We start from the raw sequence: 14,013 nt of genomic DNA, 5'->3' as shown, positions 1-14,013 counted from the left end.
CTGCTCTGCACGGGGACGGGGAGGCTGTGGAGGGGAGGATGCTCTGCAGCCCAGAGCCAGGGGCTGTGGATACCGTGTCCGCCCTGTGCAGGCACACGGGAATTCCTTGGGATTTCTGGGACACCAAAAACGCCCTGAGCAAACCCACAGCAGCTCTTTGCTCGCCCCGAGGCTGCTCAGGCCTGGAAAAATGCTGCCCTTGTCACCATCTGACGGGATAATTCTACAGCTCCAGGCTTCCTGCAGCCCTTCAGAGGACAAGTGAGAAAGGATTTAACTCTAGAACTGCTTGAAAAGAGAGGGAATAGTGTCGATAAGGGTTTAAAAACATATGGGGGATGTTACACACCAAATAACAGGAACGATGCTCTGTGCTGCCCACACAGGGTTAAAAGGCTTTCAGTTGCATATTTTGGAGTACTATTTAGCACCAAAACATCATTCATCTGGTGAAACAGCAGTGGCTGAGCCTCCACAGCCCTTTGAGCCCACGGAGCAGCACAGGGGGGAGGCAAAGACCAGGGCAGGACATGCTGGAGGAGCTGGAGTCAGGATCCTGGAGTCAGGAATGGGCTTCCTTACAAACACAAACATGTTGAGAGCATAAAAAACTCCGGAGTGTTCAGCAAACACGTTTGAAATGGTCACTTTCAGGCTTGGTTTCCTCTCCTGCACCAAGGAAGAGATGTGTGGAGGGGAGCGGGGGGCTCAGACAAGGTGACAGCTCCAGCCATGGTGACAGCTTCAGCCACTGAGCCCTGGGGCCACAAGGACAGGTGACACACACAGTCCTGGGGGGACAAAGGCCTCCTGGCACAGCCTGGCACCGCCTTTCCACCCACTGTAAACTCCACCAACATCCCGGACCTGCTGCTCCAGTGGGCAACACCTGGATCAGCCAGGCTTTAGGGGGTCCTGCTGGGTGACCTCTGGATCCATCCAGGTGCTGTGGGGAAGGAGACACTCTGCCCTGCAACAGAAAAGCTTTGTGTGAGATACGGGAATGGTTTCTTCCCAAATTATTTCAGGGAGCAGGTGCAGGCACTGCTGCCACACCTTCCCACAAGGGAAAGCACTGTCCCGACTCCAGCACAGCTTCCAGGGGAGACGCCGGAGGGTCCTGGGAGGTCTCAGTCACTTCCATCCTGATCTCCTCCCTGGTGATGGTGACCTCCAGCTTGTTGCCCAAGTAGGAGACGCTGGAGACTTCCAGCTTGGTGATATTGTCAGGAAAGGCAGGATCAAAGAGGAGGCTGGACCTCGTGATCCTGGAAAGGCAGGAGCACATCAGGGTGGGAACAGCAGGAGCCACAGAGGAGCCCAGCTTGGGGTTGGGGAGCAGCCACCTCCCCAGGTATCACCAGAGGAGCCTGAGAGGGTCCTCAGTGCATCCAAGGATCTCTGGGCAAACCCCAGACACACTGATGGAGCACCTGCTAAGGAGCTACTGGGGCTGTGATTCCAGAGCCCACCCCAAGACATTCCTGTCCCATTCCAGCTCCACAGCTGGGGCCTGGGCTTTCCATGAGGTCAGATTTCACACTTAGAAAAACACAGCTCAGTTCCCTGCTCTGGTTCAGAGCTTGGCTCCAGCAGCAGCTGTGCTGGCAGAACCTGGGGAATGCCCTGCTCCTCTCAGAGCAGGTGACCCTCAGCTCCCACTCCCGTGGGATGGAGGGCTGGAAGCTCAGCACGGCTGCTCAGTGGGAAATGCAGGCAGAGAGCTCCCAAGGCTCAGAGATAGAGATGGATACAGACCTAAGGCCTTGGGGAAGGCTTGAAGGTTTAGAACAGAAAAGTGAAACAGACACAAAGTAAGAATAAAGATTTGTAGCTCAAGCAGAAATATGTTTTAAGCAGATAGAAATATGCCTCATGGAAGCAAATAAATACATTAAGCAAGATAGTAGAAAATTTTAAAGTCTAGCAATAGAACTTGTTATAGAGTTGGCAAAAAGCAGAAGATACAGCAGCAGGCGTCTGCAGAGTTCTATGACTGGTAAAAAGAAGCACATTGTGCCAGAATTGTGTAAAATGTAGCAATGTCTTGTAGAAATGTGCTACAGTTTGCTATCATTTCTAGCTATGATGGCCAGTGAATGGTCGGTTTATGAAGATGCTAGTGAGCTTTGTAGAAGTAGCTGATCAAGAACTATATAAGATATGATAAGAAATATATAAAAGACATTATAACTAAAATTCAAACGGCTTCTGATGTGATGGCATTGAACGTAGGTCTCAGCCTTCCATGAGACTGATTTTGCAATAAATAAACCATCTTCTAATTGCCTCATCAGTCGACCCCGTCTGCTCTGCATCCCCAGCAGCGCTCCTTCCCCAGAAACAATGGAACAAACATCCCGACTCTCCCTCCATCCCTGAGCCAAAGCCAAGCTGCCTGTGTGGGCGTTGGCTTTGGGTGAGGAAAAACAACAGCCCCGCTTGTCCCCAGCCCAAATCCTGGCGCAAGAGAGCTCTCCACCACCAGCCCCAGAGGGCTGAGAGGGCTGCAGGGGGCTCAAGGCAGGTCTGGGGGCCTGGGGAGCCCCAGCACTGCACAGGATCCGTGTCCTAGGCAGGAAAGGCGGGAGCGTGGCCGCACAATGTTGTTGCCACCTCTGGAATTTGGCCAGAGCCCCAAAGCTGTGGCTTGAGCCTGTGCCACGAGGGGCCCAACCGGGCACACACTGGGTGCCTGGAGACCTCCCAGCTTGGCCAAAGCCCAGATTTCCAGCTGGGAATGCGGAAACTCACACCCAGCTCCACCAGGGAATGGGTGGCTTTTCCAGCTGGGAGTACAGCACCCAGATCCACCAGGGAATGGGGCGGATTTCCCAGCAGCTCTGGCCACACACGTGGAGTGAAAACACATAGTTAGGGCTGGAAGATTTCACTGGGAATGAAAAGACTTGATCCAGCCTCAATTAAACCAGGAATAGGCTGAAGAGACAGTGGCTCCAGGGTGGAAACCACCACAGCTCTGAAATTACACAAACAGCTCCATGTTCTCCCAGGATATTTTAAAGCTGAGGCGATGCCTGCTCAGCGCTTCACTCCAGGGAGGCTCCTGGAGCCCCATGTGAGCAGGGAGGCCACAGTGAGGCTGCAGGAGGTGATTCCTCACCACATCCAAAGGAGACAGGAGGATGTTGCTGCTGAAGCAGAGAACAGGCTTAGGGAACAGCATTTTGCTTCCCAAATGTCACCTGTCATGAGCCTCAAACCTGTTCCCAACTTCGCTCCAGCCAAACAGGGACATTTTAAGAGACAAGTGGGAGATAGAAGTGACACAACAGGTCTCACCTGAACCCCGTGAAGCCGAAGAGGATGACCTGCAGGAATCCACCCATCCCTGTCAGGAAGTTCACAGCTCCCGACCCATCCGAGTTCTCCACCCAGACCTGCTCCAGCAGAAGAAAGAGATGGCGCAGGAATTGATTTGGGATGCTGTCCCACATTTTGAGGCAAGGCGAATTCATTTCCCATCTGTATGGCAGTTATCTTCTGTTAAGTGGGCAGTTTTCCTTATCTCTTCCACAGCCAATCCTCTTTCAGGGGAGACATCCACTGATAATGGGCTATTGAATGTCACTGCATGACTGATAAGAACTATAACATCCCATTGTCAGATGCTCTGCCCAGAAGGAGGAGCCAAGCATTCCTAACTGGATATAATCTTGAGTATCTGGAACACCAGCACGGCTTTTTCTGCACTGGATTTCCCAGAGGAACAGCTGCCTCTTCCACGGCCTCTTCAGAGGAAGCCTACACCCTTTTCTACAGGATCACTGCTCCAACAGAACCACACCTGACACTCCAGGAGGACTGCAGCCACAATTCCAATTGGACTGCTGCCAACACCCCATCCAACAGGGTGTCAGGTTGTGTTCTGACTCTGTCAGTGTTGTTTTGGTTCACTGCATTGTTTACTTTACCTTATTATTTTCTTCCCTAATAAAGAGCTGTTATTCCTATTCCCATATTTTTGCCTGAGAGCCCCCATTAATTTCAAATTTGTAACAATTCGAAAGGAGGGGCTCAACATTTTTTCCATTTCAGGAGAAGCTCCTACTTTCCTTAGCAGACACCTGTCTTTCCAAACCAAGACAGATGTTCCAGGCAGTTCTGTGGTTCCAACCCCATCGTCACCTGCCTGGGAGCAGGAGGGATCTGCAGCCCTGCCACTCACCTTGAAAGGCTCTGTGATGTTGCTGAAGCACTTTTCCAGCTGGCTCTGGGCTCTCTGCAGCTCCTTCAGCTCCAGCCAGCCCACGGCAAACATGCTCTGCCAGAGAGGGACCGGTGACAGCGCAGTGGAGCAGCAGCACCTCCCCACCCCTCCATCCAGAGGGAACATTTCCAGCGCACACCCCAGCTCTGCACTGTCCCCTGGATGGAGCACCCCCTCCCAGGGGTGAATCCCAGGCTGGGCCCTGCCCTCTCCTCACCCAGGTCATGGCTGGCCCGGCCGGGTCGGTGACGGGCTCGTACATCTCCAGGTCGTTCCTCCGCACCTCGGCACTCATGGGATGCATCAGTGGGAACCCCAGCAGGACCACATCCGCCTGTTTCACCGGCTCACCTGGGGACAGGGCTGCTCAGACAGTTCCCAAATTTCCTAAGATTTTGAGTCCACTGGTGAGAAATAACCCAGTGAAGCAGGAAAACCTGTTATGTGCAGTAGATATAATTATCGCCATTTCTAGTATGATATATGTGATATTGAATATTTGTTGGGGTATACACGTTTGTATTAGGAATCCCCCCAACCCTCCCAGGCAAAACCTGGTGTATGTTGAAACCCCATTTACAAGTAAAAGGATGTGGCACTCTGGAGATGGCCATATATCTGAAGTGATACATGGATGCCAAGAAAGGAAATCTCATCAAACTATGGGACTCTGAATAGAAGTTTGATTGTTGAAATCCTGGCCTCAGGCAGAATTTTCCCTATAAAAACTGCTTGTGCCAGGATGGAGGAGTGTGGGCATAGAGGAAAACCTCTGCTGAGGCTGGCTTCTTTGTTGCACACCCAGGGCCAACCCCGGGCTCGGCTGTGTTCTTTCCTTGTGGCTGGCTAGATAGAATTTGAATTGCAAAATAAATATTTTATTTTTTCATTTTAATTTGGCTGGAGAAATTTTCATTTATAACACACCCTTAGCCCAGCTTGTTGCACTGCGGCAACAGCAGGGAATCTTCTTCTGCCATTCCCAAGTCTGAACCAGTTGGAATTCTGATCCTTCTAGGTTTAAAAGTGTGATCCATGGCCATCTCCATAGGCTGCTGCCACTGCCTCCCCATTCACCTGGGCTGTAGCCATCGTACTCAGGGTGGTATTTCCTCTCCTCATCAAAGGGCACTTTGATTTTCCTGGCACGGTCCTCCCACTCCTCTGGCACTGGGAGCAGCAGGTCCCGAGCCAGGTCAGTAGCAAAATTTAAGCTGGAAAGAAGGAGGAACAAGGTTTTATGTCAGGGATGGGTGATGGTGAGAGGAGAGAGGTGATAGGAGCTGCAAGAAAAAGCTGCTGTGGAAGAACAAGGGGCAGAGATTGAGCCAGGGGTAACAGCTTCCATCACTGAGCTAGGAGCTTCTTTCCCTGGCTGTGGATGTCTCCAGCTGGCCAACAGCACAGACACCCCATGGAATGCCAAGGGAGAAGCCCTGCTGTGAATGGAGATCCCTCTCAGCCTCACGTGGGCACTGAACAGGTCAGAGGAGCCAGGGGAGTCCCCACTCTTCCTCTGACTGCAGAGAGGTGACAGGGAGAGGGGTGTGAGGAGAGTGAGGAAGGATCCCCTTGGGATCTGCTCCCATCCCTGCAGAGTGCCAGGTGGCAGAGCAGAGAGCCAGGCCATGCTCCCAGGTGTCATTCAAACATTACCTGCGCCGGGCCACAGCATTGGTGTAAGCAGAGTTATCGACCTGGCTGTGGTACTCATCTGGGGGCATGACACCTGCGGGCACAGGAGGGGACACTTTGTACCCCAGCACACCCAGGGGCTGCCGTGGCTCCGGGGGAAGGGGACCCTCCTGCCTGCCTGGATCCCAGAGGGATGCTCAGGGAGAACATACAAGGTGCTGGTGCTGGAGCAGGAACAACCTGGGATGCAGCTCTGGCTGCTGCATGCAGGCATCTCATCCTGAGGGCATCCTGAAGGGGACCTTCAAATCATGGAATCCCAGGGTGGTTTGGGTTGCCTTAAAGCTCATCCAGTTCCACACCCCTACCATGGGCAGGGACATCTTCCACTAGACCAGGTGGCTCCAAACTGCTGCTTTCCACGCCATTTTCATGGCAAAGGTACCTCTGATGTGGTAGAGCTGCTCCTCCTCACTCCACACCATCCTGCTGCACCAGTACTGAGCCACGGCTTCCACCAGCTCCCAGCCCCCATCCTCCTGGAACAGCTTCTGGTCCTGGAGGAAAAACAGGGGCATGAAGGAGACTCCACCAGACCCAAAGCCAGCAGGAGGATGGAGAGGAGCTCTGAGGAGATGGAGGGAGCAGGAAGAAAGACTGGCCTGGTTTGAGCCAACGGGATGCTGAGATGCCCACAGGAGCAAGGACAGAGAAGGCAGGGCTGCAGGAGGGAGCCTGCGGAGCAGAGAGAGCAGAGTTCCTCAGGGAAGGGACAGTGACAGTGTCCAGGTCCAGGCCATCAGGTGGAGCACCCTCAGGTGGAGCACACTCCCTTTACCTGCGTGGTGCAGTAATACTGCTCGAAGGCCATCAGGACATCCCCGGTAACGTGGATTTCCTGGGCTCCGTAGATCTCCTCAGGACACACTTCCCGGCCAGTGGCTGCGCTCTCCCACGGGAACTTCGCGCCCTGCCGAGAGAAGGCATCCATGAGCACATCACCTGGAGCTGTGCCCTGCTGAAACAGCCCGGGATTGCCCTGGGGACAGGGGCCGGTGCCACCCCAGCCAGGCATTGCCCTGGGGACAGGGGCTGGTGCCACCCTAGCCAGGCATTGCCCTGGGGACAGGGGCCGGTGCCACCCCAGCCAGGCATTGCCCTGGGGACAGGGAGCGGTGCCACCCCAGTCCGGGATTGCCCTGGGGACAGGGGCTGCTGCCACCCCAGCCCGGGATTGCTTTGGGGACAGGGGCTGCTGCCACCCCAGCCCGGGATTTCCCTGGGGACAGGGGCCGGTGCCACCCCATCGCGGTGTCCCGGTGCCACCCCATCCCGGTGTCCCGGTGCCACCCCAGCCCGGGGTCCCGGTGCCACCCCAGCCCGGGGTCCCGGTGCCACCCCAGCCCGGTGTCCCGGTGCCACCCCAGCCCGGGGTCCCGGTGCCACCTCGTAGCCTTGTTCCTGCGCATTGCGCCTGGCGCCCTCCAGCGTGCGGACGCGGTACTGCAGGATGGCGCGGGCAGCCTCGGGATACAGCAGCAGGATATTCGGGAACATCCAGGTGTCCTGCGAGGCCGCGCGGCGGGATTGGCTGGGGGAAAGCAGCCAAATGCTCCCGCCAGCTCCACCCTTCAAGTACACCCTCATCCCGATGGAAGGATGGAGTCTTGTCCATCCCTATTGAAGGACAGCCTGCTGCATCCCAGTGGAAGGATGGAGAAGGCTCCATCTTTCCTTCAGACTACTGAAGGATAGTCTGCTCCATCCCAATGGAAGGGTGGAGTGTCCTCCATCCCACTCGCCGTGCCAAGCCCCCGGGTCAGCACAGCCTCCTTCACCTGGTCCCAGAAGACGTGTCCCCAGTAGTCCTCGCCGCGGGTGCCATTGGACAAGCCGCCGGGGCTGATGCCGTGGAACGGGACTCCGGGGCAGTCCCGGGGCGGGACGGCGCTCAGCAGGTAGTAGAGGCAGCCATGGAGCGCCTGGCGCAGGGCCGGGGGCCCGTCCAGCTCCACGGAGCAGCCCCGGCGCAGCGCGGCCCAGGCGCGGACGTGGGAGTGGTGCAGGGACCCCGCGGCCAGCAGGGCCAGCCCCACGCTGTAGCTGTGCTTTGCCTCCTCCTCACTCCTGGCCACGGCCGTCAGGAACTGCCAGCACCGCTCCTGCTCCTCCCCGCCCAGCGTCAGCCACTGCGGGATGGGGGTCCACAGCATGTGGACAGTGGGACGGGGGCCCCCCTCCACCTCGGGAACCAGTGTCTGCCCGTAGATGTAGCTGTGGGAGATGGGGAAGTGACTGAGGAAAGTGCTTCTTCCCAATATCCCATCTAACCCTACCCTCTGATAGTGGGAAGCCATCACAAATGGTCTCTGGTCCCAGGAATCCTGTTCTAGGGGTCATCTCCAAATCTCCTGTTTTCCCCAACCTCACTTTGGAATCACATCTAGCCTCCATCACATTCACTGTTCTCACACGTCAGTGTGAGGCTTAATTCTGCAGTTGCAAGTAATAAAAATGTTTTCTATGCTTAATTTCAGGGGTCTTTTTAGACACCTGCCAGGACAAAGCAGGTGTGCAGAAGCCTTTACACCCCTCACCATTCCAGCCCCACGCCCCTCACCATTCCAGCCCCACTCCAACCTTACAACTGCAGTTTATTCCCCAGGGGAGAGCAGGGCACTGCGCCACAGCCCGCACAGGGTGGGTTCAGGGCCAGGACCCCCATTCCCCACACTCACTGCGCTCCCTGGAAGTCTGGGCCTGGGGTCAAGTGCAGGTCCTGGCTCTGTGGCACGAACAGGCTCTGGAGCTGGACGGTGATGGGATGCGTGGAGCCATCCAAGCGCCGGATGGTGATGCTGAAGGCCATCAGGTGCACCAGGGAGTGGTGGGCGTAGAGCTGGTGGGTGGCCGTGTAGCCAGGGGACTGAATCGTATGGCTGAAGGTCCCTGCAAGCACAGCCAGAGCCACCAGCCTTTGGAAACACTTGGATTCTGCCCTATCTACTGCTTCCTGCTGGCCAAGGAATTGCTTTTCCCAAGATCAGATCCAGTTGTGGCCTGGAGAACACCACTGACAGCGAGTCTGGCTGAGCTGCTGAGGGATGGTCTGTGCCATTAAACATTTTACCAGGCTCTGTGATTAAAGAGTGTGAAACCTGGCCCCAGCAGAGAAAGAGCTACAGCCTTAAAATCACTTATTCCCACACAAAAGGGGGATTTTCTGCTTGTTCCAGAGGAGCAGCACCGAGGCAAACAGAGAATGAGGAGAAGGAAGATGTGACTGAGTGGAAGAGGCAGCAGAAGCAGAGAGAACCGAGCCTCTGGCAGAGCCCACAGGGCAGGTGCCGGCTCCTGCTCACCTGTCCAGGTGTTGAGGGTGAAGCTCTCGGCCGGGCTGCGGGCGCCGGGCGCTGCCAGGCGCAGCCCCAGCGGGCTGGGGAGGTCGGCGCGGTGCGTGTCCCCCGCGGCCCCGCTGTACACGCCGGCAGCGTGCAGGATGTCCCGGAACACGCGGGTGCCCAAGAAGGCGTTGGTCACCGTGGGCAGCAGCCGAGGGTCCCCGGGCAGGGCCGTGGCCGTGAACACGCCGGGGTCGCCCTCGCCATCGGCCATCGCCACCGGCCCCACCCGCGGAGCCGCAGGGGTGGGATGAGGGCTGAGGGGACAAAGTCAGCTCCCTGTCACTCCCCCGCCTGCTCTCTGCCCCTTTTAGCGTCCCCTCTGGTCACCTCCAGCGGTTTTCCCCCATCCCAGTTTCCTCCCAGCCCCGGGGTGCATCCCCTCCGCCCCTTCACCCCATCTCCAGCTGTCCCAAATCCTGACAGCTCACAGGCTTCATCACTTCTCATCCTCCTCCCTCTTCCTCTTCTGCTGCGGGATAGGGTTGCACCAGTTTCTCCCAACACATACAGAGCCACCTTCCCCATGGCCTCCTCTTCCTCCCAGTGCTGTTCCGTGACACTTTGAAAAGTTCCTGATACTTCCCCCTCTCCCAGCTCACTGCACCCCTGTTCCCCCTCAATCCCACATCTCCAGCTCAGCCTCCTGGGGCAGGACCTTTCTATTCTGCTTTTCATACATAAAACTATATTTTTGTGTCATGTACAAACATATATGTAATGACAGACTAAAGAAATTTACAGATACAGACACGTGTAAGCACCTCCTGACAAAAGGCAGCTGCAGCTGGCTCCTGGCAATGCCGGGCACAGGAAAAACACAGGAATGACGAAATGAGGCTCTGAGAGACTGTGAGCAGAGCTGCCAATCCAGCCGGGGTGACACAGGGACAAAGAGGGTGCCCAGCCCCTAAATCCCTCCCTGGCAGCAGCCGGATGCAGGAACGCTCAAGCTCAGCTCTGTTTCCTCACCGAGACTGAGCTGTGAGGAAAATCCTGCCTTCGGGAAAGTGAGAAATCCCGACCCAGCCCCAAGCCCCGGGGTGAGGAAGGGAGGAAGTGGATCTTGCCTTCTGTCCCGAGGCCGGGCTGAGCCTGAGCAGGCGGAGGGAGGCTGCTCCAGGGAAGGACGGAAGTTGCCCAACCGAGAAAGAAGGAAGGAAATCGCTTTTTTTCTTTCGTCTCCTTAAAAAGAAAAAGTTGGAAAAATGATCCTGGACACGCAGGTGTTTGCCCAGCTGAGCTGAGTGCCCGCGGCAGTCCCGGGGCTGCCCTGTGCCTGGGAAGGAGGAACTGAAAGAGGAAGACCAAGCTGGATGAGTTATATTCCCAAAGCCGCTGGCAGGGAGCCAGCGCACCCCACTGACCTCCCGTGGCCCCAGCCACGCTCTGACCCTTCCCCTCGCCTCTTTCCAGGGAGGACAAAAATTCCATCTGGACTTTGGCTCTGGCATGCCTTTCCAAGCCACTTCCAGCTGGTCCCATCCTGGTGGGTCAGGGAACCAGGGCTGGAGCTGCAGCCAGGTGCCACTGGGTGCTCCAAGCCACCGGCCCCGGTGTTCACCGGGATTATTTTATTGCCTGATCCAGCATTTAGAGGATTGGCATAACACATCTGTCCCGCACTGTAAATCCATGGAAAAGCCCCCATGGGTCAGTCCTGCAGCTGCCAATGCCCCAGGGACACCTTGGGGACACCCTGACAAAGGGCAGAGCTTAGCAGTAACACTCCCCCCTCTACTCCTTTGGTATTCCAGGGTCTAATCCCAGCTGGGCCCCAGCAGGATTCATTTCCCCTTTGGTTTGTTTCTCACAACCAGCTGCTGATTCCAGCACAGGCAGAGTCCATGACATGGGCAGGAATATCCATCCTCTGGAGAGCGGGTATCCATGGGGATTCTGGGGCATTGGAATCCCCTCCAGCAACCACCAGCACACCGGGACAAGCAGTTTCTTCCCCAGCTGATCCCAGTGGCAGGCATCCATCCCATTTCCTTCCCTTTATCAGAGGAATTTGGAAATAGCCTTTTCCAGAAAGTCCCTTCCCGCTGAATGGTGCTTTGAGTGTTAAAAAGTTTATAAAAGCCCACAGAAGAGGAGGTCCAAGGAGAGAGGAGCTCTGCTCCAAAGGAAAAGTTTTGCTCTAAGGGAAAAGGCCCCATCCAAGAGGAGGTCTCTGCTCTCCAGCAGAACATCTCAGTGCCCCCCTGCACTGGCTGGGGACAGTTTTTAGTCTCAGACCCCTGGGCAGTGCTGAGGGGGAAAAAAAAATCCCAAAACAATTAAGGGAAATAAAATTAAGCAGAGAGCAATTTGAGAAAACCTGTCAGGCTGTTCCTCCCTGTGCCTCTGGAGCTGTGCCAAGGAGTGGCAGGGGGTGGTGGCGGCAGTGACAGTGACAAGCTGGGCAGCTGCAGAGCGAGGAGCAGCGGGATCACCCTGAGAGCGCCATGAGGGGTTTCCAGAGGGGCTCCCAGCTCCTGGCAGCTGCACTCCGGATCAGCCGGGTCCCCCGGGCACAGCTCCGCTCCCACCCCCCCGAGAACATACTCTCCACTGGTGTGAGTATCCTGGGGGGCTGAAAACGTGGGAACAGCCCAGTTGGAGGGGCCCAAACATTCTGTGTGTCTGGGCCAAACTGTTTTGGAAGGGGGTGGAAGCAAAAGGGGAGGGGGAGGAAAAGAAGGAATGCACCCTCAGGTTCCAGCCCACACCCCCACGGTGTCCATGTCCTGCTCCCCCCCTTCACCGGCTCCTGCTTCCATTTGATTTTGTCCTTTCAGCCCTTTTTTAAACCTTTGAGGTCTGGGGGTCCCTGCAGCCCAGGGCAAGGGGCAGCAGTGACACTGGTGGTCCCTCAGGGCCACACCCAGACCTCGGCCCCTATTCTGGGACCATCACCCCAAAGGGGTGTCCCCACAGGCAAGGACAGGAGCTGCTGTCACTGCAGAGCCCAAGATCCCTCTGACATTCCCCCTGCGGGGACAGTCCCCCCCAAACCAGACCCTCCCAGGCTAGGTAAAACAAGCTGGGAAAAAGAAGTTTTCCCCCAAAATTATGCCTGATTCCCCCTCCACCCCTTAATTTGGGGTTTTCCCTCTGCTGCCTTTCCAAGGTCTTCAACAGAGGAGCTGCAGGAGCCTGGGAGAGGCTTTTTCCAGGCAAATAAATCAAAGGAAGGTGCCAGTGTGGGAGGTTAACGCTGTCCTGGTTGTACTGGGGAAATGAGGGGCTGCTGCTGGCTGCAATTCCCATCCCAAAGTCACCTGAAAGTCAGGAACACTGCAGGCCCCAGCCACAGCTTCAAGGTCAAACACTGCTCCAGTGTCCCGGAGGAGCAACAAACCTGGAGAGCACCAGCTCCATCCACTGCCAGTGGGAACAGCTCTGCTCCCCAAACCTCTCCCCACAGCCCCAGGGCAAGTGCCAAGGACTGGGAAGAGCACAGGGAAGTGAGCTGGGTGCCGGGTTGGACGGCAGCAGCGCAGCCATCCCGGGAGCCCTGTGAGCCATCCCACTGATTCCTGCTCCTTGTCCCCCTCAGGAACAAGCCATCGCCCTCACCCTGATGTTCACGTCCTTCCTGGTGCCCACAGCCTGGGTCCTGAGCAACATCTACAACTACAGGAGCAGGCCTGAGTGAGGAGTGGCAGGAGCAGCCTGCTCCCTGCTGAGAGCATCCCAAGGGCTCTTCCCTCGGGCAGAGCCTCACCATGGAACCCCCCGAGCCTGCTCATTAAAATCCATCTTTGCATTCAACAAGGCCTCACTGGGCTTGCTCCGTCCTGTAGGGAACGAACCGGACCTGTGCCTGCTGCCCTGATGGCAGCATTCCCTCAAGGGCTGCCAGCAGGTCCCAATGGGAAGGCACATTCCCTCTGGAGCCTCCACTAGCTGCAGCACTGCGTGCACCCAGGCACCTCTCCCAGCACAAGCAAGGAAGCCATTCCAAGGTAAATTCCCGGCAGGAAAACACCCAAAGGCTGGGAGTGACATTAAAAGGGTGCCACAGGCTGCGGGCTGCACGCCTGCCCACTCCCTGCCCTGTAGGAAGGGCCTCTCCAGCCACCACATCCCAAATGACCTGTGCCAGGGAAGCACCCAGCACGTGGAAGGTTTGGGTAGCGAGGGGTACTTCCAGGTGTCTTGGAAAAGCCTCTGGAGCTGTCACAGTTCTGCAGATCTGACCCTCATTCCCAGGAGCTGCTCAGAGCTTCACGGCCAGGGGAGTGCTCCCACAGCACGGGAGATGTGCTCCTGAGAGAAGCTGGTACTGCTTCCCACAGTGATATTCCAGATTTTGGATGCTGATCTCAAGCAGCAGCAGCCCCACAACTCAGTGACTCCAGTGGAGTTTCCTTTGTTTCCTAAGTGTAGTGACAGCCCTGGGAATGAGGATGAGATCTGACATGGCACTGGGAAGGAGACTCTGCTCCTTTAAAGCTTCTCCTGTCCTTACCTATGAAATAATGGGAATATTTTCCTGATTGGAACACCTACTTCTTCCATACGCTTTCCTGAAGTCACTAAAGTGGCACCAGGAGTAAGCCTTGGAAGACAGGATGCAGCAGGAATTGGTCAAGTCAAATCAAGTGGCTGGGCAAGGAAGAGGCAGGCACTGGGCACAGAACAACCCCTCCCCATCCAGGAGGGAATTTCAGCCAGAAGGGCCTGGAGAGCAGCAGGAGGAGGGTGAGCAGGTACAGACTCCAGCAATTCCATTTTGTCCTGTTTTTCAAAGTCTGT

General features: G+C 56.3%; 1 protein-coding gene and 1 long non-coding RNA gene across 2 annotated transcripts; one reads left to right on the top strand and one right to left on the bottom strand.

The window, feature by feature from the left end:
• Nucleotides 1-400: 400 nt before the first annotated feature.
• PGGHG (protein-glucosylgalactosylhydroxylysine glucosidase) lies at nucleotides 401-9,639 on the bottom strand. Its single transcript, XM_021524740.3, has 13 exons — nucleotides 9,229-9,639; nucleotides 8,605-8,815; nucleotides 7,705-8,140; nucleotides 7,313-7,432; nucleotides 6,705-6,836; nucleotides 6,312-6,423; nucleotides 5,888-5,960; nucleotides 5,309-5,445; nucleotides 4,449-4,582; nucleotides 4,190-4,285; nucleotides 3,304-3,401; nucleotides 1,057-1,268; nucleotides 401-970 (listed from the first exon to the last, which is right to left on the bottom strand). Exons 1-13 carry the CDS (start codon nucleotides 9,479-9,481, stop codon nucleotides 906-908), a joined length of 2,079 nt encoding a protein of 692 aa, XP_021380415.2. The 5' UTR covers nucleotides 9,482-9,639; the 3' UTR covers nucleotides 401-905.
• Nucleotides 9,640-11,673: 2,034 nt separating this feature from the next.
• Nucleotides 11,674-13,029, top strand: LOC110467552 (uncharacterized). The gene is made up of 2 exons (XR_002464867.2): nucleotides 11,674-11,828; nucleotides 12,812-13,029. It is a non-coding gene; the product is annotated as an uncharacterized LOC110467552 (long non-coding RNA).
• The last annotated feature ends 984 nt before the right edge of the window (nucleotides 13,030-14,013 follow it).

Source organism: Lonchura striata, chromosome 6 (assembly GCF_046129695.1).
Source record: "Lonchura striata isolate bLonStr1 chromosome 6, bLonStr1.mat, whole genome shotgun sequence".
Taxonomy (NCBI): domain Eukaryota; kingdom Metazoa; phylum Chordata; class Aves; order Passeriformes; family Estrildidae; genus Lonchura; species Lonchura striata.
Note: the sequence above shows the minus strand (reverse complement) of the source record. Positions and strands in the feature narration are given on the sequence as shown.

Coding starts and splice junctions, on each gene's coding strand:
- PGGHG (XM_021524740.3), bottom strand. CDS start 9,481: ATGGCCGATGGCGAGGGCGACCCCGGCGTGTTCACGGCCACGGCCCTG. Junction 4,286..4,448: donor CCGGGCCAGCCATGACCTGG/GTGAGGAGAGGG, acceptor CCTCTCTGGCAG/AGCATGTTTGCCGTGGGCTG. Junction 3,402..4,189: donor ACATCACAGAGCCTTTCAAG/GTGAGTGGCAGG, acceptor CTGCTGGAGCAG/GTCTGGGTGGAGAACTCGGA.